Source organism: Cupressus sempervirens, chromosome 5, assembly GCF_028749045.1.
Source record: "Cupressus sempervirens isolate cs-2001-9-10 chromosome 5, ASM2874904v1, whole genome shotgun sequence".
NCBI lineage: Eukaryota > Viridiplantae > Streptophyta > Pinopsida > Cupressales > Cupressaceae > Cupressus > Cupressus sempervirens.
Window position 1 is genome coordinate 912,953,384 of NC_143122.1, and position 23,818 is coordinate 912,977,201.

At 36.7% G+C, this 23,818-nt stretch overlaps 1 protein-coding gene across 1 annotated transcript in view; it reads left to right on the forward strand.

The window, feature by feature from the left end:
• The first annotated feature begins 945 nt into the window (after positions 1-945).
• The window catches only part of UTR7 (UDP-N-acetylglucosamine (UAA) transporter family), a 130,182-nt gene continuing 107,309 nt past the window's right edge, over positions 946-23,818 (forward strand). Inside the window, exon 1 of the mRNA XM_089832892.1 lies at positions 946-1,766. Within this exon, the coding sequence (XP_089689018.1) occupies positions 1,726-1,766 (41 nt within the window). The 5' untranslated portion in view covers positions 946-1,725. The remainder of the gene's footprint in view (positions 1,767-23,818) is intronic.

Consider the following 23,818-nt stretch of genomic DNA (forward strand, 5'->3'; position numbering starts at 1 on the left):
TGGGGTCTTTGGAATGAGCTAAAGATCATAATCTTTATAAGGGGATTTTACCTAAATTTTCTACTTAAACTATTAGCATTGGAAAGTATTGGGTAGATTTAGATAGAACACATATTGGGTGTGGTATAGGCCTCATATATGAATATCAATCATACCTTTGAGGTTACAAGACAAATCCACTTCAACACAAACCTTTTTATAGGGTCAAACATGGTAAAACTAGTTACATCAACATAGACAACCTTACCAAGAGATTGAACAATAGTTTGCAAAAAAACACCAACACGATAGAGGGAGGCAGATAAACTTATTCCAAATAGGATAGAAAATTTCTTTTCATCAAAATAGAAAAGTCTTCAAGGCTAAGATTGAAAAACAAGCAAGAAAGACCAAACATATGAGGGCCCCTATTGGAAAATGACTTGAGCATGACTAGGCTCAACATAGCAAAAAAGGACACAAATCCTTTGGCTAGGCTTCAGATGCCACCTAGGTGGACCTGATGATGAGTCCAAGCCTTAGCAACCCAATCCGCCCCAACAAAGTAACCTTGTAAAGTGTATTGTTCTAATCATTAACATGTATTACCAAAATCCTATGTTGGTTAAAAATAAACTACGTTTATTAGAATATGTGACAAATTTGGATGTAGTTTTTTGAGGTTGCTTGTTTGGTGGAGCCATTGTTGGTGCTAATGCTTCAACACCAACAACTACTACTACACTAAAAATGACGAGAACCATTACAACAAAAAATGACTCCTACAATTAATGTGTTATGATGTAGTACAAAGACACATACAACAATAAATTGAAAAAACACATAACTGAATTGAAAAAACACAAAACGCTAGCCCAAAAAATCTCACAAAATATTATTTTTCAAAATAATCTTACAAAAGTTATGACCATATTTCAAAACCTCTCATGTCATGTGGTAAGGTTTACAAAGAGAATTCTAAAATCTATAATCGAGAGTGATGCCATGGTGGACGACAAAATCAAAGGGTTCACGCTGAATGTAAAGTGGAACCTCTTTGTCCCCATTCCCGAATATGCCAAGATGGATCAAATCGGCGAAAATAATGCCACCAATTCCCACTGACAAATCAATGTATGTCACTTTCCCGTTCGAATTCCCAGTGGACGACGTCAGCTGTAGCATGATATTCACCACGTATTAACAGAGCACTTCACACGATCTGAAAAACAATTGCAATGCTGCATCTTTTGGGTACTTTTTGCAAGAATTTGTGGACCTTTGGATTCTGTCTGGGGAAGTGCATGAACTAGATCTAAACGAAAAGCAAAATAACAAGAGATCTTGATTGTTTTCGCTCTCGGAACTGCACGTAAAGAATTTCGGAAAATGTAAATAAAGTATTAATAGCTCAAAACTTCTGATTCGGACTAAATACGCTGCAAATTGCCATTGATCCGTCGCATAATGTAACAACACATAATTCAATGAAGATCTCGAGGACCCACCTGGCTATTTCAGTTGATTTCTAAAACCTAGCTGGAAATAAGGCCTTGTTTTCGCCAGATGTACTATAATTAGCTTCAGCTGCCTGATCTGTAGAATTTTTTGCTACAAAATGTAAATTACACATAATCGAGGACTTCAGTAGTTGTCTGCTGACAAGAATTTTCTTACTATTTTGTCTAAGAAATTGAGTCGATTTGGCTGCGGTTTGAAGGAACAGGAAAAACCATATTTGTGGAGATGGCTGTCTCTATTGATCCTGAGGCAAGTCCTGTGTTCGGGTGAGTGCAATTTATCGCTGCATTTGAATTTTGTTCAAAATGTGTTATTTAATAAGTTCGTGATTTACTTTTTGCTCCCACGAGTTTAAATGCATTAATTCTGCATGATTTTCACAGTCCAAAATCAACTGATAAATTCTCTGTCACAAGTTCTTTTATTTAATGAATTCCTCGTGTAGTGGCCGTCAGATTAGATGCGACAATTGAGGGTATCTAATGAATTGAAGTTGCACCTGGTATAGTCTTTTGCATACGCCACTGATAGATTATACATAATAATGCATCTAAGTTTTTTAGTTTATGAATCCCTCCTGTGAGGTAACCATGAGCTTAGATGCCATGATTCAGGTAAACAAATGCATTGAAGTCTCTGGACCTGCACCTGGTATCGTAGGCTCATTTTATTCTACTCAAGCTTATCACATTTAACTAAACTTTCAATTAATCGCATGGTTTAATGCATTGAAGTCTCTCTGGACTTGCCGCTAGTATTATTTGTTGGTTACGTTGGACCCAGAGCCAGGCGCACTATTTTAGTATTTTACCCAATTTTTATTCTTAACATGTCTCCTACTAATTGGCCCCAGTGATTTACAGTTAAGCTCGTCCTATTCTACTCAAGCACATCCCATTCAACTAATCTTTCATCTAATTTCATTGTCCCAGTATAGGAATTTCCGCTTTTGTATAGATTGCTTGCACATTTGAATTTTGTAGTAATGACTGAGTAAATGAACTCTTTAATGTTAAGATTTTTTATAATATTTCGGCACGTTTTCATTTTCAAAAACCTGTAACTGGGAACAATCGTGATCAGCTATTCATCGTCAGCCCATAAATGCCTGAATTATTTGGCAAACATAGTTTTCTTTTCCAAATGGCTGATATTTTAAGCACAAAAATTAGTTTCTAATAAACAACAAATTTTCAAAACAATTTAGCTACCAAATTTTTGTACTTGAAATGATCTTAAAATTCAGGAGCTTCACCATTTAAAAAAAACACATGTATTAGGTCTACATTCTATGTTTTTGTTCAATATTAGCTTACCATGCATAATGGAATTAAATATATTCCCCATGTACACTTCACCTGTATAAATATTTCCCTTGAACTTTTACTTGTTTGCAATATAACGATTTGATGCACTCTTTATCATAACCTAGAATACAAGCAGAGTACTCAGTAAATACTTGTTTGTTGCATAATGTTAAGCACGACAGCATTTGCCCCTTTTTTGAGCTGCAATTTAATGGTGTATTTCTCTATACATGGTGTCATATGATTCCCACATCTATACATGTTTTCCTATCATGTTGTCATGTCCCATTTTCAAATAATTAAAAATAATAACTTTTGCTAAGGCAAATAGGCTCAAAAAGTGAAGTTTCGGCAAAACGGGCTAATCTTTGGAAACCAATGGATTAATAAATGAAAATTATTATTAAAATATGTATTATTGACCCCTCTTGGTCGTGAGTTAGGGTTATGCCCTCTTTTAAAGGGATTTGGAGGCATTTCGGGCTCATTCTAGATTTGATTTTTGCTCATTGCTTTGTTGTTCTTCAGAGGCTGCCAAACCTGTGGAGCAGAAGACCCAAAGATAGTAGTTTGTAGGTTTCTAGGGAGGCTAAGGACGGGAGTTTGAGGCCATTCCATGTGCAAGCTCATGCAGAGTTTGCCCTTGTGCTGGATAGTGCAAATTTGTGAGTTTTCGGATGTGTTTCTTGTAAGAGTTTGGTGTTTCTGGTTGAGTATTTCATATCAGTTTGGTTTGCTGCTGTATTGCGGACATTTAGATGTTAAAATAGAGCTGAATACATGTATTGGGTCGTGGTTATACTTCTGTGATAGATTATTAGTGTTTTGTGGTGTTTCCAGACTATTTTGTGTTGTTTTCAGGAGCTCGATGAGCATTGGTTTTGTTCTCCGTTTGGGAGCTGTTGTGTAAACTCTATACAGATCTGGAAATGTCATTTTGTGGGCCGTTATGCTAGTAAAATTTTTGTAAAAATGTCTACTTTCAAATTTATTAATAATATGTGAAGCTATGAAGTTTTTGGCACTATTTCAGGCATACCCGATTTGGGTTTTATTGAGAAATTGGTTGATCTTTTGAAATATTGGTTGTTTGATTTTAAAATCTGATTAGAGGCTTTAAATATCATATAAAATTAGAAAGGGGACATTACACTGGTATGAGGGCTACGGTCTTGGCAGCCTGAGGGTTTGTAGAAGTTTGTATGCAACTAAGTGAAAGAGAAAAGAGATATTCGTAGTGAGAAAAGAACAAAGAAATTTTGATCAAACCTCTAGTTAAAAGTAAAAGTACAAAATCCAAGGAAGGAAAAAGTATGGTTGACCCAGATGAGATGGCAAAGAAGTTCTTCCAGGACATCCAGAATACTCAGAAGCAAACAGTGGATAGTTTGACAGAAACTAGAGAGGCTTTGCGGATATTGACAGAAAAATTGCAAAGAGTTGCCTCTATTAATGAGAAAGGGAGCACTTCAGAGGAGCCAAGAAATCTGAAACCCACGCCATTTAAATCAACAAAAACTATTTTCCTGCCTATAGATGAGCCACCAGTGCCAAATCCAACCCTTAGTCGTGTGGAAGAGGTTACAGGTAACTTGATTGCATTAAGAGCTACTTACAGTGGCTTAGATGATGACTTTTGCAGTTCGGTTCCTTTTAGAGAATATGTGGATATGATGAACACTTTGATGCCCAAGAAAGAGTACAGGAGGGAGCATGACATAGGTGGAAGAGAGCTTAAAAATAAAATAAAATAAGCAAGGTCACAACACCTACTTTTGATGGACATAAGTGGAAGAGAGCTCAAAAATAAAATAAGCAAGGTTACAACACCTATTTTTGATAGAACAAATAAAATTTCAGCGAGAGCATGGCTACAAAAATTACAGACCTTCTTCACACTTAACCCCATGAAGGAGAGTGATGTCGTTCAATTTGCAAGTCTACACTTGGAAGATGCAAGCCTATGATCGGTGGTATCATGGAATGACTACTCAAGGTCATGATCAGGTAACTACATTTGATGATTTTAGTCAAAGAGTGATAGATAGATTTGATCTCAAGGATGATGAAGAGTATATTAAAGAATTGTTAAAGTTGAAGCAAACCAAATCAGTTAATGAGTATATAGAAGAGTTTCAAAAAGTGGCTGTTATGGTACCTAATATGAGTGAAAAGAGGATTGTCTATCTTTTTCTTGATGGTTTGGAAGATTCTGTTAAGGGTCTGGTTAAGACTTTCTCACCCTCAACCTTATAGGAAGCTATCAAAAGAAGCTTGCAACTTGAAATTTGTGTGCCTATGAAACTAGTCACTAATCAAAAATCCCCAAATCTTTGGCAACATAAGAGGAATTTTTAGAAAAAGACTTTTCCAGCACTACCACCAAAGAATGTGATAAATGTAGCAAAAAAGAAGGTAGATGAAGAGATTAGGAGTGAATTATGAAAGAAAAAGCTTTGTTTCACTTGTAGAGAACCATGGGTTCCAGGACACAGATGTTTAGGGAAAGGTTAAGTGCACTATATTGAAGTTGTTTCAGAATTTGATTCGGATGAGCATGAGGAATTTCATGACACTAAGGAGGAGGAAGAAGAAGAGAAGGAAAAAGAAATCAGCAAGGATGATACAATGAGAATGTGTATAGACTATAGGGCTCTAAACAAGAAGACCATGAAAAATAGGTAACCCATACCACACATAGATGAACTCATTAATGAGTTACATGGTGCTGTATACTTCTCAAAAATTGACTTAAGATCAGGGTACCATCAAATCCGAATGAGGAGGGAAGATGTGGAAAAAATTGCTTTCAGATGTCACTATGAGCACTTTGAATTTCTTGTTATGCCATTTGGCCTCACTAATGCACCAACAACATTCCAATCTTGCATGAATAAGGTATTCAGCAAGCATCTTCGAAAATTTGTTTTGGTATTTTTTGATGATATCTTGATTTACAGTAAAACATGGGAAGAGCATCTAAAGCACATAGACACTATTTTGGGAATCTTGGAGCAGCAATCCTTCTATGCTAAGCTATCTAAATGTGAGTTTGGTTTGATAGAGATCATATATTTGGGACACATTAGAAGTTCTAAAGCAGTATAGGTTGATCAATAAAAAATCCAGACAATTTTGGATCGGCCTCCACCTGCTAATCTTGCACAGTTGAGAGGTTTCTTCGGGTTGTGTAGCTACTATAGGAGATTTGCCAAGGGATTTTCTCAGCTTGCTGCCCCTTTGACTGATTTGACAAAAAAAGGAGCTTTTGTTTGGATAGAAGAGGCACAAAAAACATTTGATAAGCTTAAGGAGGTAATGAGTTCATACCCTGTGCTTGTAATTCCAGATTTCTCTTTACCTTTTGTTGTTGAATGTGATGCTTTTGGAGAAGGCATAGGGGCTGTCCTAACTCAAAGGGGACATCCAATAGCATTTGAGAGTAGAAAATTAAATCAATCAGAGAAAGGTTACTTCATCTATTATAAGAAAATGTTGGCAATCATGCATGCACTTCATAAGTTTAAACAATATTTGGTATGTGGGAGATTCATTGTAAAGACAAACCATAATAGCCTTAGGTTCTTCTTGAACCAAAGGGATTTGAATGATCGTCAACAAAAATGGGTAAGCAAATTGCAAGCTTATGATTTTGATATTGAATACATGAAAAGAAAGAATAATGTGGTTGCTGATGCTCTATCAAGAAAGCCCACTTTGTGTTCCTTAACATCAATCTCTGCTGTTTGGAAAGTCTCCATAATTTCAGAGTATGCTAAAGATTCCTTTGCCACCAAAATTTTGGATAAGTTAGTGGATGATAACACGTACAAGGTTGTTGGTGAATTAATTTTTTACAAGAACAAGATCTTCTTAGTGCTAGGATCAAAAATTAAGGAGAGGATATTGAGGGCCTTTCGTGATACACCTTTGGCTGGTCATTAAGGATACTTCAAGACATACAGGCAACTTCGAGAGCGGTTTCCATGGAAGGGTATGAAGGAGGATGTCCTTAAACACATTAAGGAATGTATGGTATGCCAACAAAACAAGAGTGAGCAAATTTTTCCTGCAGGGTTGTTGCAGCCACTTCCTGTTCCTGAACAAAAATGAGAAAGTATTTCCATGGACTTCATCACTGGGTTGCCCAAGGTTCAAGGTAAAGATTGTATATATGTGGTGGTAGATAGACTAACTAAGTATGCACATTTCTTTCCCATCACATCTGATTTCAAGGCATCACAAGTGGCCGAATTGTTCTTCAAGGAAATTTTTAGATTACATGGCTTGCCTAGAAACATTGTCAGTGACTGGGACAGTAGATTTCTTAGCGCTTTTTGGAAGGATCTCTTTCATTTGGTAGGAACTGAATTCATTCCCAGTACTAGCTATCACCCTCAAATAGATGGACAAACAGAGATAGTTAATAAATGGATAGAGGGATATTTGAGGAACTATGTTTCAAATCAACAACATGCTTGGGTGAAATGGTTGCACCTAGGGGAGTATTGTTACAATACATCTCATCACATGTCTATTGGTATGCCTCATTTTCGTGCTCTTTATGGTTATGATGCCCTTTCCTTTGTTGATCTAGTACTTTCAGATAGTAGAGTACCTGCAGCAAGTGATTTTGTCAAGCAGAGCCAAGACATAATAAGGTCCCTCAAGGATAATCTACAACATGCACAGAACCAACAAAAGTTGTATGCTAATAGGAAAAGGACTGAAAGATCTTTTGAGGTGGGAGATTTGGTATTTGTTAGATTGCAGCCATATAAGCAAAGCACCTTGAAGAAGAGTGGGGCAGAGAAGCTCAAGCCAAGGTTCTGTGGGCTTTGTAAGATCATTAGGAAGGAAAGAGAGGTAGCTTGTGAATTGGGGCTTCCACGAAACAACAAAATACATAATGTTTTCCATGTTTCTTGCCTGAAGAAGGTTCTAGGCCAGCAAACCATGGTATCTACAGAATTACCACCTCTTGACGATGAAGGGAAATTAGTTTTGATACCAGAAGAGGTTTTGGATACAAGAGAGAAAAGATTGAGAAATAGGAGCATCATAGAGCATTTGGTCAAATGGAAAGGATTACCATTGGAAGATGCAACTTGGGAAGGAGCACATATTCTTGAGCATCCCAACCTTCATTGCTTGAGGACAAGCAATATTTGGGAGGAGAGGACTTGTCATGTCCCCTTTTCAAATAATTAAAAATAATAACTTTTTCTAAGGCAGGTAGGCTCAAAAAGTGAAGTTTTGGCAAAAGGGGCTAATCTTTGAAAACCAATGGATTAATAAATAAAAATTATTATTAAAATATGTATTATTGACCCCTCTTGGTCATGAGTTAGGGTTATGCCCTCTTTTAAAAGGGATTTGGAGGTATTTCGGGCTCATTCTAGACTTGATTTTTGCTCATTGCTTTGTTGTTTTTCAGAGGCTGCCAAACCTGTGGAGAAGGAGACCCAAGGATGAGAGTTTGCAGGTTTCCAAGGAGGCTAAGGACGGGAGTTTGAGGCCATTCTATGTGCAAGCTCATGCAGAGTTTGCCCTTGTGCTGAATAGTGCAAATTTCTGAGTTTTCGGGTGTGTTTCTTGTAAGAGTTTGGTGTTTCCGGTTGAGTATTTTATATCAGTTTGGTTTGTTGCTGTATTGCAGACATTTCGATGTTAAAATAGAGCTGAATACATGTATTGGGTCGTGGTTATACTTCTGTGATAGATTATTAGTGTTTTGTGGTGTTTCCAGGCTATTTTGTGTTGTTTTCGGGAGCTCAATGAGCATTATTTTTGTCCTCCGTTTGGGAGTTGTGTAAACTTTATACAGATTTGGAAATGTCATTTTGTGGGCTGTTATGTTGGCAAAATTTCTGTAAAAATGTCTACTTTCAGATTTATTAATAATATATGAAGCTATGAAGTTTTTGGCACTATTTCGGGCATACCCTATTTGAGTTTTATTGAGAAATTGTTTGATCTTTTGAAATATTGGTTGTTTGATTTTAAAATCTGATTAGAGGCTTTAAATATCATATAAAATTAGAAAGGGGACATTACACATGTCCGTGCAAGAGAAATGCATCTTTTTTAGTGTGGGAATAAAACTTTTTAAATCACAACTGATACTGTTTCTTTCTCCTCTATTATTTACATTGCACTATTATTTATTGACTACTATTGCATGTTGTCTACTGTGGTTTGTGCCATAATAAAGTAGGAGGCAATGTTAGTCTTTACATATCTCCTGGGACCCAAATTATTTTTTTGACAACAAAGTAGGTTTTGGGATGCACAAGATTCCTATTTACGACCCTCCTTCTACCTTCTTAAATGTCTACACTGTATCAGACTGCATTCGACTGCAAATTTGAATTTAGTTGATCTAATTCATGAAATTGTGAGGTTTCAATTGCAAGTTAGAGAAACTCTAGCACCATTTTACACTTATTTTATCTCAAACCACTTTTTATGTAGATGTTGTTGGAATCACTGTTGCCGTTACAACAAAAGCTCGAGCTGTCAATGAACGTCACAACATCTAAAGACAAGGATCCGCAAGAGGCTGTTAAGCACATGTCACAAATCCATCGGTCTATGCTGAACGATACCTTCACCTAGAGGGGACGGAGGCACCAACCTCCCAACAATCCCCCCCCTCAGCATGACTTGAGGGATTTGAACTCATAACCCAACGCTTTGATACCACTTGTTGGAATCACTGTTTCCTTTACACCAAAAGCTCAAGCTGTCAATGAACGTCACAACAGCCAAAGACAAGGATCCACAGGAGGTGGTTAAGCACATGTCACAAATCCATTGGTCTATGTGAATGGTACCTTCACCTAGAGGGGATAGAGGCTCCAACCTCCCAATAGATGTCTTACGTAGACCTATATTTGGTGGACAGAACCTCCTAATGTCTAAGTTAATTTTGATATTCTTGAGTTGGAAAACAAGATTGATGGTGATATTTGAGATGTCTAGATTCGATAACCCATGTCATACTTCTTTAAGAACCATTCTAGTAGCAAAAATAAAATGACATCTGCAATGGTTAAGCTTTTGTTGACCACAGTGTGTTAAGATTGTAAGTTATAATGTGAAACTAGTTTGGAAATTTTTTAAGATTTTAGTTCTTGCTTTGCCTAATATTTGATGATGAAGAACACTAAAAATTCATTATGAGCCTTTCCAAGATTATATAAATGAATATCATGCCATGATGCTAAGCATGATAAAATACTTAATGGTTGTAGTGCACCACTAAGCTTTATATTTAAATAGTATCATGATATTTGACAACTAACACTTTCATAGACACATATAGCTATGGTGTCAAAATTGAGAAATTCCATGTTAAAGATGGCAAAAATAACCTTGAAAAGAAACATAATGACTCATCTAACATCAAACCCTACTCTGGGGAGTGAATATGTTTAATCTTTTTCTTTATATCATACATGCATTGACTTGACATGGACTGATAGTGCAGACCTAGCAAGTTGAGTGACTTTCATAAGTTCTTCAAAGATTTGAAAGTAGAATATTATGCTAGATACGCTCTTTTAGTGCAGGTGTAAAATTCACTTACAATGTTGTAGAAGGGTTCACCTGCCCTTGAATCTGAACCTGACATGCCAACAAGTTTGACAACCCAAGCTAGACCTTTCACGCCTTACCTTGAAGAGGAGGATCATTGCTTCCACATTGTAAATGTAGATGCAAGATCTACACCCAATTTATGATTTCTAGTGGTAACCATAAAAATCTCTTTTTGGTATCATCTAAGAGGCTGAACCTTACCAACACACTTCATCCACAACCGTTTGACATTGGTTAGCTGCAACATGGTAAAAATATGCATGTTATTTCATGGTCCAGACTTAGTACAGCATGAAACCATTTAAGATAAAATCATCTTTGACATAGCACCATTATATGACTGTAATTCCTGCTTTGTAACCCATCAGCATGAAAGAGACATAACAATTATATTAAGGCTTTAATGCATCATATTTACTTTTGGTGACCAATCACATATTTGAAGTCATTCTGAAGATTAAGGCATCTGTGATTAGTGCAATAAAACGACATGAATTGCTCAGTCATTCTCAGAAGTTCATAATTACCATGATCTGTCTGATGTGCTCAAGATTTCATCTCCAGTGCAGGTTTTATTATTTAGCAGCAAGAACTGATTGATGCTATAGGAAGACATGCATATATGTTTAGCTGACTCTTTGGTTCTGCCCATAATCAAGTGGAAACATTCAATTGATTCTGTCTACATTTCCTCTTGAAAAATAATGAGATTCAGCTCTAAAGTTATGAGATTACTGAGAAAGGTTATATTTAACCTAGTTCTTCACTGTTTAGAAGTCTCATTTTTCTCTCAAGCTTAATAAGGATAGGATGTGCGGACTTTGCCTTGACTATTGAGATCCAAAGATAACTATTGTAAAAGTTGCTATGCACTTCGGTAAATAGATAATCTCATTGAAAATCTTTGTGGTACTTGATACTTCACCGATATCTATCTTATTTCAGTTGATCAGTAGGTGCTTATTCAACTTACTGACATTTAAAAGACTGCTTTCAAGTCTAAAGATGATTCTCTAGTGGGTAATAATGCTTTTAATCCTCATCAATACCGTAATATATTTGTACACTCTAGGGTTTTCATCACTCTGTTGGCACTTACCTGGATGGCATATTCATATCAGTGCAATGTTGGAAGAGTATCTTGCACAAATCAAAGAGGTGTTTTCAGCTAACACAGTCATAAACTCTAAGCCAATATGATTCTTTTCTTTCTCCACAAAGAAAATATGTTGTCTATGGTATGCTGTGGACAACTTTTAGTGTACCGGTTAATTTAGACAAGATATAGGGCATTCTAAACTTGCCTCCTATAACCCTTAACTTGAAGTTTCTTGGTGTGTGCCAACTGTTATTGCAGATATATTCTCAGATTCTTAAATATTGCTCAACTGTTTCACCAAATCTTGCATGGTAGTGTCAAGAATCAAGACAACCATTTAGTGGATATGTGTGCAAGAAAAAGCATTTGATGAATTGTAATGATCCTTACCCAAAATATTCTTATAAAAACTTAGATCTGAAATAACCACTGAAATATTCTGGCAATAGATTGCAGAAACAGTTAAAGCATGAAATACCACAATTTACAGTAGATCTACACATTCAATACTGACTAAAACTGAATATTTTATTGAAATAGATTTCTGCTGCAAATGATTATGAAGTTTTGCTGCTACAGCGATCACAAGCATGCTTTGAAAATACACACATGCTGAAATCCTCTACCTTGAAGTGCAGATGCAAGTTCATACTGCCTTAAGGAGCTCTAAGGATTTTTCGTTCTTCAAACTCTAGGAAACTAATGTGGTTTCATCCACTAATGTCCAATACCTCAGGGTTTTCGTCCTTAGATCCAATAGCCAAACACAAGTCCTTGAACTAGGGTCACATATTGATAAAAATGTTCTAAGATGGTCCAAATTGATGAAGTTGCCTACCTTATAAATGGGTTGAAGGCCTAGCATGGGCTCACATGTGTTGAGGGGCACCTGAAATTTTCATGTCATTTGTGTTGGCAGTGGACCAATGTTCCTCATAGGGTTCCTGACATGATTTAATCACCCCTTCCATCTTCTATAAGTCTAGTGGTTGTATTGGGCATTAATAGGTCAATCTTTTGCTGCGACAACCCTAGTGGTTAACAAGTGGTATCAGAGCTTGGTCACAGGCTTGAATCTACATAGGCTTGAGTGAGTGACATTGGGAGGGAGATTGTTGGCAGTGGGCCAGCATCCCTTGCAGGGTTCACGACATGGTGTAACCACCTTATGTGTCTGTTGTGAGGTTTTCACACCATCGCCCCAAAATTTTGGGGACCCCCTTTTTTTTCGATTGCCTTAGCAATTTTTGGTCCAGAGGTTTCAAATTTGAAGATTTCACGTCTTGGACACCTTTAGGGCCAGTGGGGAGAGGGTTAGATTTATTTTCACCTGGTTTCAACTTGATTTTCCAGAGCCACCAATTTAATCCTTAGGCCGAACAAATTTTAAAAGAGCAACATTTGGTAGGATAAAATTGTAAATTTTGTACTTAGACATTTTCTTTTGAAAATTTGGATATAATTGTATAAAATTGGATAATTTTCAAAAAATGAAATTTTTTGTAAAATTTGGTTTTTTGGAAAATCTTAATTATATTTTTTGGTGAAGAAAATTAATTTTTGTGATGGTGAAGTCAAATTGCAAAAAATTGATTTTTGGCTCTAGAAGCAATTTTATTTTATTTTTGTCAAAAAATTTATAATTGGCATAGCAAAATCGATTTGAGAAAAATTGCAAAAAATTGTCTTTAATAGATTAAAATTGCCTTGAAAACTTTTTGCCTTTAATGAAATTGGTAATTTAATATTGAAAAAATGGCTTTTGGTTAGCCAAAATCCAAATTTAATGACGTATTAATTACTAAACCCCCATTAAATGGAAATAATTAACACCCTCAAGGCATTATTTAATTTCTTTTTGCAATTTAGAACAAATTGGCAATTTAGAAAGCTAATTTCATCATGGCAAAATTAATTTTGGTTAAGTATTTAATTTTGGGCCATAATTTTGCATTAATTATTTGTTTTTCTTTCTCCTAGGGTCCAAGAAGAAAGTTGGGTATAAGAGGAGGCCTCTCTCCCATTTCTTCCTCACTTTTCACTTCTCCTTCTCAAGGTGTTGGTGATTTTGCAAGAGCAGATCTGCACTCTTTTTGCTTGGCGAATTTTGTGGAGGGCGAAATTTGTGGGAGCCAAAATTTGTGGAGGCCGAATTTTGTGGGAGCCAAAATTTGTGGAAGATAAAATTCTGATTTTTTCAAGAGGCTGCGATTTTTTGCCCTAGTTTGGGTAATTTTATTTGGAGATGAATTGCATGGTAAATTTCTGATTTGCAAGGGATTTGAAATTCTTGAAAGTCATATCCTAGGTTCCGAAAAGTCGCTGTAAGATTATTGGTTAAGGTGAATTTTCATCATCTAGAGTTGCAAGGGGTCCTTAAGCTAACATCCATCTTTCGTTCTAGTCTAAGAATTGCTCCTTTTGGTTCTTCTTGCCTTCTGGTCCACCACTCTACCATCCCGTAATAGGGCAACAAGCATGGAGGATGGTAGTGCAAGTAAGAATCCCAAACGGGCAAACACTAAGAAAGACAAAGAGGATATGATGCCCAAAACTCCCTTCTTCTCGAAAATGAAGAGAATAACCGACACCAATATCGGTACAGTGGACATGATACAGATGAAGGACAGACTAAAGGAAGGACAATCCCCCTTGGCTATAAGTAGAGGTAATTTTCATCATCTAGAGTTGCAAGGGGTCCTTAAGCTGACATCCATCTTTCGTTCTAGTCTAAGGATTGCTCCTCTTGGTTCTTCTTGCCTTCTGGTCCACCACTCTACCATCTCGTAATAGGGTGACGAGCATGGAGGATGGTAGTGCAAGTAAGAATCCCAAGCGGGTAAACACTAAGAAAGACAAAGAGGATATGATGCCCAAAACTCCCTTCTTCTCGAAAATGAAGAGAATAACCGACACCAATATCGCTACAGTGGACATGATACGGATGAAGGACAGACTAAAGGAAGGACAATCCCCCTTGGCTATAGGTAGAGGTAATTTCAAATCATTTAGAGTTGCAAGGGGTCCTTAGCTGACATCCATCTTTTGCTCTAGTCTAAGGATTGCTCCTCTTGGTTCTTCTTGCCTTTTGGTCCACCACTCTACCATCCCGTAATAGGGCGACGAGCATGGAGGATGGTAGTGCAAGTAAGAATCCCAAGTGGGCAAACACTGAGAAAGACAAAGAGGATATGATGCCCAAAACACCTTTCTTCTTGAAAATGAGGCGAATAACCGATACCAATGGTGGTACAATAAAAGGATATACAAAAGGTAGTTGCACATCACGGCCCAGGCATCGACACTTCCATTATGACCATGATGAGCGGCAACGAAGCAACCCTTGATTTTGAAGACATCAGAGAAAAGGATATCAATGAGATAAGACTTGGATCAAGATTGGATGAGTTAGGGAAGGTTGCTATCAAGAAGAAACATTTGGGCACCCTTTCCTCTCTCAATGCTTTTATTGGATTTGCAAAAGAATATGAGAAGGATCATGAAAGGATACTACAAGCAGCAAGCGGCGTGGCGAAGTCAGCGGAACTCAGGGCGAAGCACACACCTTGTCCTCCTATGGAAGAAGTTAACGAAAGGCTAGCTAAGTTCATTGCCTTAGCTAAGAAGATGAAAGAAAAGGGAAGATTTATATTAGAAGATCATTTGATGTAAGCCCAAGTGGCAATTTCCCTTTCTTCTAGAATAGGACAAGTGTCTATTTCTGATTGGCCACCATTTTCGTGCCTTCTCATTGGTTGCCACTTTTTGCACGTTTTTCATTGGTCCATTGATGAGGTGGCGGCTTCTCATTGGCCGATGGGGTGGCAACCCTAATTAGGGTTTCGAGGATCCAATCTGGATCGTTGATCTTGTATTGATCTCCATCGTCCGTTGTATTTCTGGCCCCTATAAAAGGCCATTTGCTCTCATTTGTAAAGTGGTTGGAGAAATTGTTGCAAAGATAATACCAAAATTGCTCTCTTTTTCATTTTTGTGATTTGCATGTTGTTTAAGAGCATTGGGTATTATTGAATGTTTTCTACTTGCACTTAGTTAGATTTCTTTTCAAGTTGTTAAAGTTGGTTTCATTTCAAGTTGTTTAAGTGAGAGTAAAGTAGATGGATAGTTGTATGGTAGCATTGGTAAATGTTTGATAGGGATCAATACTAGACCACTAGCATCCTAGCGGTTGGTTGGGAAGCTTTGTGTGGTAAACTAGTTTATTATTCCTTTGAATCATTGCACCTGTGGAAGTGAGGCCGCTGGTCAGCTCTCATTAGGTTCGATCCCCGTCCATTTGCTAACCTTCCATTCATAGGAATAGGAGTAGAATAGTGAGTAGTTGGGTAGTCAAAGCTTAGAGAAGTAAGTTAAGTGATAGAACTCATCCATTCACCTTCCAACACCACCGCTTTCCATCAACATCATCATCGACAAACACACCCTACCTCATCACACCATCAACGTTATCTGCCTCTGCACATTTCACAAACCGAATCACCATCACCTTCATTCCACCAAAGTCCAAGTCATCCTTGAATGAATAGCGTAAGGCCGCCTACGTGATTATCAACAAATCACATCGATAAAACTGAGCGAGTATCCATCGGTGTAAGGAACATTGGAGCTATTGCTTATGTCTTCATGAGTAATAACTTTTCAAGAGAGGAATTGTATGTTTGATACTCCCTATCAAATGTTCAATTGCTAATATGTTATGTAAGTGATACAAAAATCACATCAACAGTGTCCTATAAGTCTAGTGGTCGTATCGAGCATTTATCGGTCGATTTTTGGCGACAACAACCCTTGTGGTTAACAATAAGTTCACATTAAAATTTGGGACCATTAATGCTATCTTTAGTTAGCCACGGTGATAGGTCAAACACTTTGTTCAAACAATGAAGGTCCAACAAAAGACAAGGTTTGGGGAAATGTGTACTTGAAAGATATACTGCCAAAATGGATTGGCAAGTTGAGCATTGGGGTGCTGGTCACAAGTATTTCTTTTTGGTGTGTTGGCATTATGTTCTCCAAAGTTTCAAAGTTGGGGGGTTCAAGGAATAAGATGTAAGGATGCTAGGATGTAAGGTCCATTGGCCTAGATACTCAAAGTGGCAAGATAGTGCGAACCAGGCTTTAGAGGTATTTCATGCAAGAGGGAGTAGGGATTGTGGAGATTGGGATATTGATAGTTGTGGGGATTAGAGGTACCAATTCCTTTGGTTGAGAGCACAAAGGGAAAGGGAAGACTGAGAGTGTGCAAGAGACAAGGGATAAGGAAGTGGGGGGTGCATGGAATTGAGGATAGGGATCTTTAAAGGAAGACTAAGATTGTGAAATGCAAGCGAAACAAAAAAATGAGGGTGACAGTAATGATCGGACAACTAAAGACTCAAGAGATTTTGAAAAGGCTAAAGAATGAAGCACAAGGAACTAGATAATTTGGAGAATGATTGAAATGACTCCAAGGAAAGGAATACTTGAAAAGCCACATATTGCAAAGGATCAAGAAAGTAGAAAAGTGGGGCTGAAGGTAAGCAATGCTAGTATGAGAAAGTATGAAATACCACTCAAAGCAAGAAGTGATCCAAACAATCTCAAATTGAAATGAATTAGAGAGGGGAGCATACAAGTCTAGCCTTCTCAAAATTGTTTGTCCTCAAGCATTATAAAGTCAATTGTTCCAAGTTTTTTCTGTTCTTCTTGATTGTGATCCTCTATAGGTAGGTTCCTCCAATGAACTAGAGACTTTATGATGGTCCTATTTCCGGGCTTAGTCATGTTTCTTACTCTAATGCCATCATCATGCACATGATGAATGACATTGTAGAAGCAATTCTTAAGGTGCAACCATTTGACCCATGCTGCCTATTAATATGTGCTATAGTTTCTCAAGTCTCCTTCCATGCACATATTCATTGATTTTACTTCTTTTCCTATTTGTGTGCAACAACTAGAATTGGAAGGGAGCTTGGTGCTTGTATATAACAAAACTGCTCTTGCTAGAGAGAGCAACAAGATTTTTTTTTGTTGTGATTGTTAATGACTTTAGGCAAGCCTTGTCACCTATATTTTTCTTTGGAAAATAATATTCCCTTGTGATGTGCTTTGGGTTTTGAAGAAAAGGCCAAGAACCATACATTCTCTTTCAACCTATCCGCAACATGATTGTAATCTTTATCATTTACTTTGGGGAGTCTCATGATGAAGTTCAAGAACACTCTCTCCCAATCTTGCTTAGGCAAAGTAATGATTGAAGTAAGCTTGCAGGAAAGACACACATTTATTTTGTTGGAAATTCTTGTTGCCCTTGTGTTTTAGATCATCCTTCCTAAAAATCTTCCATGATAGCCTGTCTCTTACTTGCTGACAAGTCTTGTATTATCTTGGTCATCCTACCATGAGTACAACATGAAAAAATTTCAGAATCTTTTGTTTATGAACTAACAAGATTCAATCCTTAAATCAAATGTGTTGATCTAATATCATGTATTTTTCATTCTTCACATCTCCATCTAAGGTGTTAGCAGCAATTTTATTTGTAGCACATTTTGCCATGATAGAAACTTTCCAATAGTTAGAAACATGAGAAATGGAGGAGAATATAGCGATTTTAGAAACTGCATTGCATATATTTCAAAATCATAGACTCGGAGTTTAATCACTCAATGTTTTGTTGATTATATAGGCCATGTTAGCTAGGGATAAATTCAAGTTTTTATGATGTGTTTCCACCATGAATCTTCTGCATACTAAGTACTCTTGGAATTCGGCCTCAACATATTGGATAGCAAACATCTCCTTGTCATACATAGAAAAACCTCTTTTTGAAAATTTCAACTTCCTGCTCTCAATTACTATTGGGTGTGAATGTAACATTATAATGACTTTAACTCTCTCTCTTGAAATAGTAAATATAGGGTATGAGTTGTTTAGCTCTCGAGGCCTGTCATTTGCTTCTTATGTTTTATCTGTCCATGCAAAAGCTCCTTTCTGCCATATGTTGGTTAAGGTTGTCAGCTAGGGAAATCCCTTAAGAGCCCTTTTGTAGTGGGTGCATATGAGAAGTTTGGAATAGTAAATATAGGACATGAGTTGTTTAGCTACCAAAGCTTATTATTATCTTCTTGTGTTGCATCTATGCATGCAAAATCTCCTTTCTTCCATATGTTGGTTAAGGTTGCCAAGTAGGAAATCCCTTAAGAGACATCTTGTAGTGATGTACAAACTAAAGACTCCCCTCAATTGTGTTGGTGTTGTAGGGAGTGACGAATTTAAAGAGGCCTAGGGCATTTGATGATGTCTCTAATTCATTGTAGATTTGAAATTGGCCATTCCATTTGTCAAGTCAAATATATGACCAAGAATTTGTAGCATTCCAAGTGGAATTTGATTGTTATCTCATGTACATCCCCATCTTGCATATAGATTTGATGATGGTTTGATCTCAAATCAATAGTTAAATAGTGAACTAAGCCCTACAAGTAAAGAATGAATTCATTGATCCAGGGAATGGGGCAAATGTTTCTTGTGTGTTGCTACTTGATGCACACCCCCAGGCTGTCATCTTAAGTCTTCTCAAGGACTTTTGATGAAGCAGATGGGATAGTACTAGTGTGGTCTGTTTTAAACAACTCGATAACCTTCTCCAATCACCGTTCCTCAAACATTCCTAGGTAGTGGTAAGGAATAATCATGATGGGCTTAGAGCATGATTTTAACTTCATGACGTGTTGGAACTTGGAATTCTCTGCTGGTTGGTTGTCATGGAGGCATATTATTGAGCAAAATGCTATGCTGATTTAGAGAAATTTGAATATTTGAATGAAGAATGCATTGCTCATTGAAAAATGAAATGGCAAGTATGTTCTCCATCGTTAGGCAATGTGCTGCCCCATTAACCTGACACTAAATTCATCTTAAAAATGACTACTCTTGGTGATCCTCCGGGATACTCTAATCACTACGTCTTTTTTCTTGAAATTAAAACTCAACTTCCATGGACTTAAGATTTTGTGAAATGTCACCAAGAGTAGGTAGCCCTTACACATCTATAAACTTGACAATTTTCACAACAATTTATCACATATCTCAAACTTGGCATGGTTTTACTCGGTAGTTTGCTTATTGAGATGCATGGAATGAGGGATCTAATAGCAACAACGATATTGAGGTCATCAGAACTTTCAGTCTTCAAGTTGTTTGCAATATCTTCTTTTTGAATTTCTTTGGCTATATTTCAAAATTGAGCGGAGACTTCGACACAAAGTCCTGAAGTCTCCCAGTCTCCTGCCTCAAAATTTGAAATGTCCTGTGGCTCCGGATATATTTTTGAATTTCAAATTTTAATATGTAATGATAAATCATAATCTGATATGATCATTTGCTACTCTGAAATCAAATATGTAGTGTGAGTTTTGAACTATTTGACTCTATATGAAACAATATTAAATGCGTGACATTACTATTAGACAGTAGACTATATGCTATGTCATGTTTTGATTCAATGGTTAAATTTTTTTTAATGTTCATACTTAAAACTCTCCATTGTTCTTGCTTTCTGGTTTCAAAGCTCTATGTTCAGATATTTCTCGGAAATTATTAAATTATATTTATAAAATTTGCCATCTCCAAGTACCCATTGTTTCATTTTTTTGAAAATTTGCTGTACTAGTATTAGAGACCTCCAAGTCTCCCCATCTCCAGGTGACTATGGTTATATCACAACAATCCCACACAATCTTGGACTTAAGAGAAAGGATCCCTGCACCATTTTCAACTAGAAGAACCCCTCATCTTTTCATCACAGTTAGAATATGTTAGTAAACAGATTTGTCATTACTTTATTATGGAAATTGACCCTCAATTGCCCAGCAGACAATGACAGACTCATCGACAGTTGGAGAGATCATCAGTACTTTTGTGATCTCCATTTGCTTTTGAGAGAGGTAACTCCCTTGTATGATATGACTTAGGCTTTTGGGGGTATTCTTTTGACTGGAAAGTAGGAAAGGTGAAATTAACATCAATGCATAGCTATGACACATGATTGCAAACTTACAAAGAAGAGAATGAAGAAAATGATACATAGATCATCCACTTTGAACTCACAAGTAATATGAGAGAGTGAGAGAGAGAGAGAGAGAGAGAGAGAGGGTGTAATGCCCCTACAAAGGGAACCCAAAAGAATAGGCCAAAGTTGATAAGTTTGATGAGTAAAGTTGATAAGTTTGATGAGTAAATTTTCTTTTGAACATCCTTTTCTTGTTAAACTCATTAATCATAGATGTAAAGTCTTATCCCGGTTCCCTTAACATTCATTCTTTACTAAAGTTATTCCATGCAATAGTGTTATTGTAATGATGTTTATATCGTTCTTAAATATAAAATACAAATACCGTAGCATCATTATAATTGACTGATCAAAGTTATTCCATGCAATAGTGTTATTGTAATGATGTTTATATTGTTCTTAAATATAAAATACAAATACCGTAGCATCATTATAATTGACTGATCAAAGTTATTCCATGCAATAGTGTTATTGTAATGATGTTTATATTGTTCTTAAATATAAAATACAAATACCGTAGCATCATTATAATTGACTGATCTAATCTTATGATGAGGATAATCAAGAACAACAATTATAACAAGATATACATCACGATTTACATAAAGCAAGTTGATAACATAAGTAATCACCATCAGAGATATATACCAAGCTAAATTTTATAAAAGAGATATAGTTTTCGTACATTTACTTTTAAAGAACCAAACCTCTTTTTTATTTACCCAACCTTTATACATGTCTTTTCCTTATAATGTATCAATCTAAATCCCCTTTTCATGATTCATCAAATTGCATCAAATTACATCAAATTTCATCATTTATATTAATGCAAGTAACATGAACATCCTTAAGCATCTTTAAGCATCATCCAAGCATATCTCCAAGAAAGAACTCCAATGCAAGCCACAAAGAAGCCTCTTGTTTTGACATGCAACCACGTGGAACTATAAGGAACCACTCCCCCAAGCTAGGAGACAAAACCATGATCCACCTAAGCTCTAAGGTGGTCTAAGTCTTATACCCAAAATCAAGTACAAGGGTAACATAATGCCACACAAAAGCATAAAGCCCAAAATGAAATTAGAAAGAAAATGGACAACTAGAGGCATAAGCAGAGTGAGGGATTCAACCACATCTAGGTGAGTGTCATCATACATACCCACAATATTGGGATCATTCCCGTAAGCCAAGGACCATCTTGCCGCACATAATGTCCTTTCCCCGAGTACTCCAACAGGATATGCATGGCCTAGTAATCTTGGGATCCTTCCCTTGAGTCAGGGAGCGTGTTTTGCATAGATCCAACCTTTCATTTTATTATGTTATCACTTACTATCCAACTCACTTGTAGAGCCATCTTGCGCAAGCTATTGGTCTCTAAGCATATGATCCTCCGAGAGCCACTTTTGGAGCCCAACACCTATGGTGAGCCACTCACCTAGGGTTTCCTACCCTACTCCAAATCCAATACACAAGTCAAGGCATCTCAGAAAAGTCATGTACTAAAAACAAAGCCAATAGGATCGACCAACAAAGAAAACTGACCACAGGATATTGAACAGTGAGCCACTTAACCAAGAAAATGATAAAATTGCACATTTGTTTCTTATAATTGCATATCCATTCAATGCTGTTGCGCATTTGTTCAATATAACCGCGCATCCATTTAATGCTGATGCAGATTTGTTCAATATAACCATGCGTCCATTCAATGCTAACGTGCATATGTCAAGCAAAATTGCACATTTGTTCAATGTTGACGCGCATTTGTTCAATATAACCGCGCATCCATTCAATGACGATGCACATACGTCAAGAAGAACTGCACATTTGTTCAATATAACTGCGCATTTGTTTAATATAACTACGCATTTGTATTGATAGGGGTTAAATGCAGGGGTGCACATATGCTTAGTATAATTGCGCATATGTGTAGTCTTCCTGCGCATTCATTCTAGAGAACTCAAAAAAATATAAGAAGGCTATGAAATGAATTTCAAGACCTACTAGGATGGAGGAGGGTTTTCCAGTATCCCCTGGACTGATATCCCAAGATGAAACCCTCACAGGCATTCCTAGTCAAGGGACTCGACTCCTAGCATTCTTATTTGGACATGACCCACACACATAAGTTCACCACAAGCAATCATGCATTGCAATCATCCACAATCCCGAGCACAACATACTGAGATTCTTTTGCAATTTTAATAGTAGATTATTGGTTTGATCTTGTTCATGATTTATAAAATAAAATTGGTAACAAGACCTACTTGATTTCTTGGTGCAATTGGAGGGTGGTAATTGTTGTTGTTTGGGTTGTCTTTCTACGATCCTTGATATATTCTATTCTAGCCTTCCTCTCCTTCTAGTTTTCTCCAAATGTGTGCTAATTTCTTCCTATTTTACTTCCTGTATATTGGATTGTAGTTTTTGCCTTCATCCTTCTATGTTTCTATTTCTTGGGAAACCCCTTATTTATAGGGAGCAATTTTAATATACGGATGGTTGCGTCCATTGCAGTCGGCTTGCTAAGGTTTGATTAAATAAATCAAACCTTTGATTAATGATTTTTTAATTTAAATCCCTAACCATTACTAGGTTGTATAGATTGTAAAGAGGTCCTTATTCAAAGGATTTTCATGGCACAATGGTTAAGTCTCTATGATCCTTCTCAAGAGGTCAAGGGTTCAGTTCTAGAGACCCTTTACTATATCATGGTTTTAATAAACATGTGTTAAAATGTACTTTCCATTTTATGCTCCATGAAGAACTATGTGGGAGGGTTGGTTTGAGGGTGAGATTGAAAGGTGGAAGGTTCTAGGTTCTAATCTCTAAAACATTTTAATCTTTCACTTAATCATTATATTTATTTCCTCTTTCATTAATTTGTTATAAAAAATTCCAATATAATTATGCAAGAAACTACATCCAACCACTAACACACACACACACATATATTTATTTGGGTATATATGTGTGCACCCATATATACTAGGATAAACATATATTGAGCCTTCCAATCATAAAACTAAAATCACAATAAGAACGTAAGTAAAATATCATTAAACCAAACGAGAATACAAATCCCCAAGTTCCCAATTTGGATAGTTGACTCCCCTAACAGGACTTCTAGGTTCAAGGTGCCTATTTGGACCATGGTTTCATGTCCGAATCAACATATAATATAGAGGCTTAGTACCTGTTCCTGCAGACACATACATCACTAACTACCCA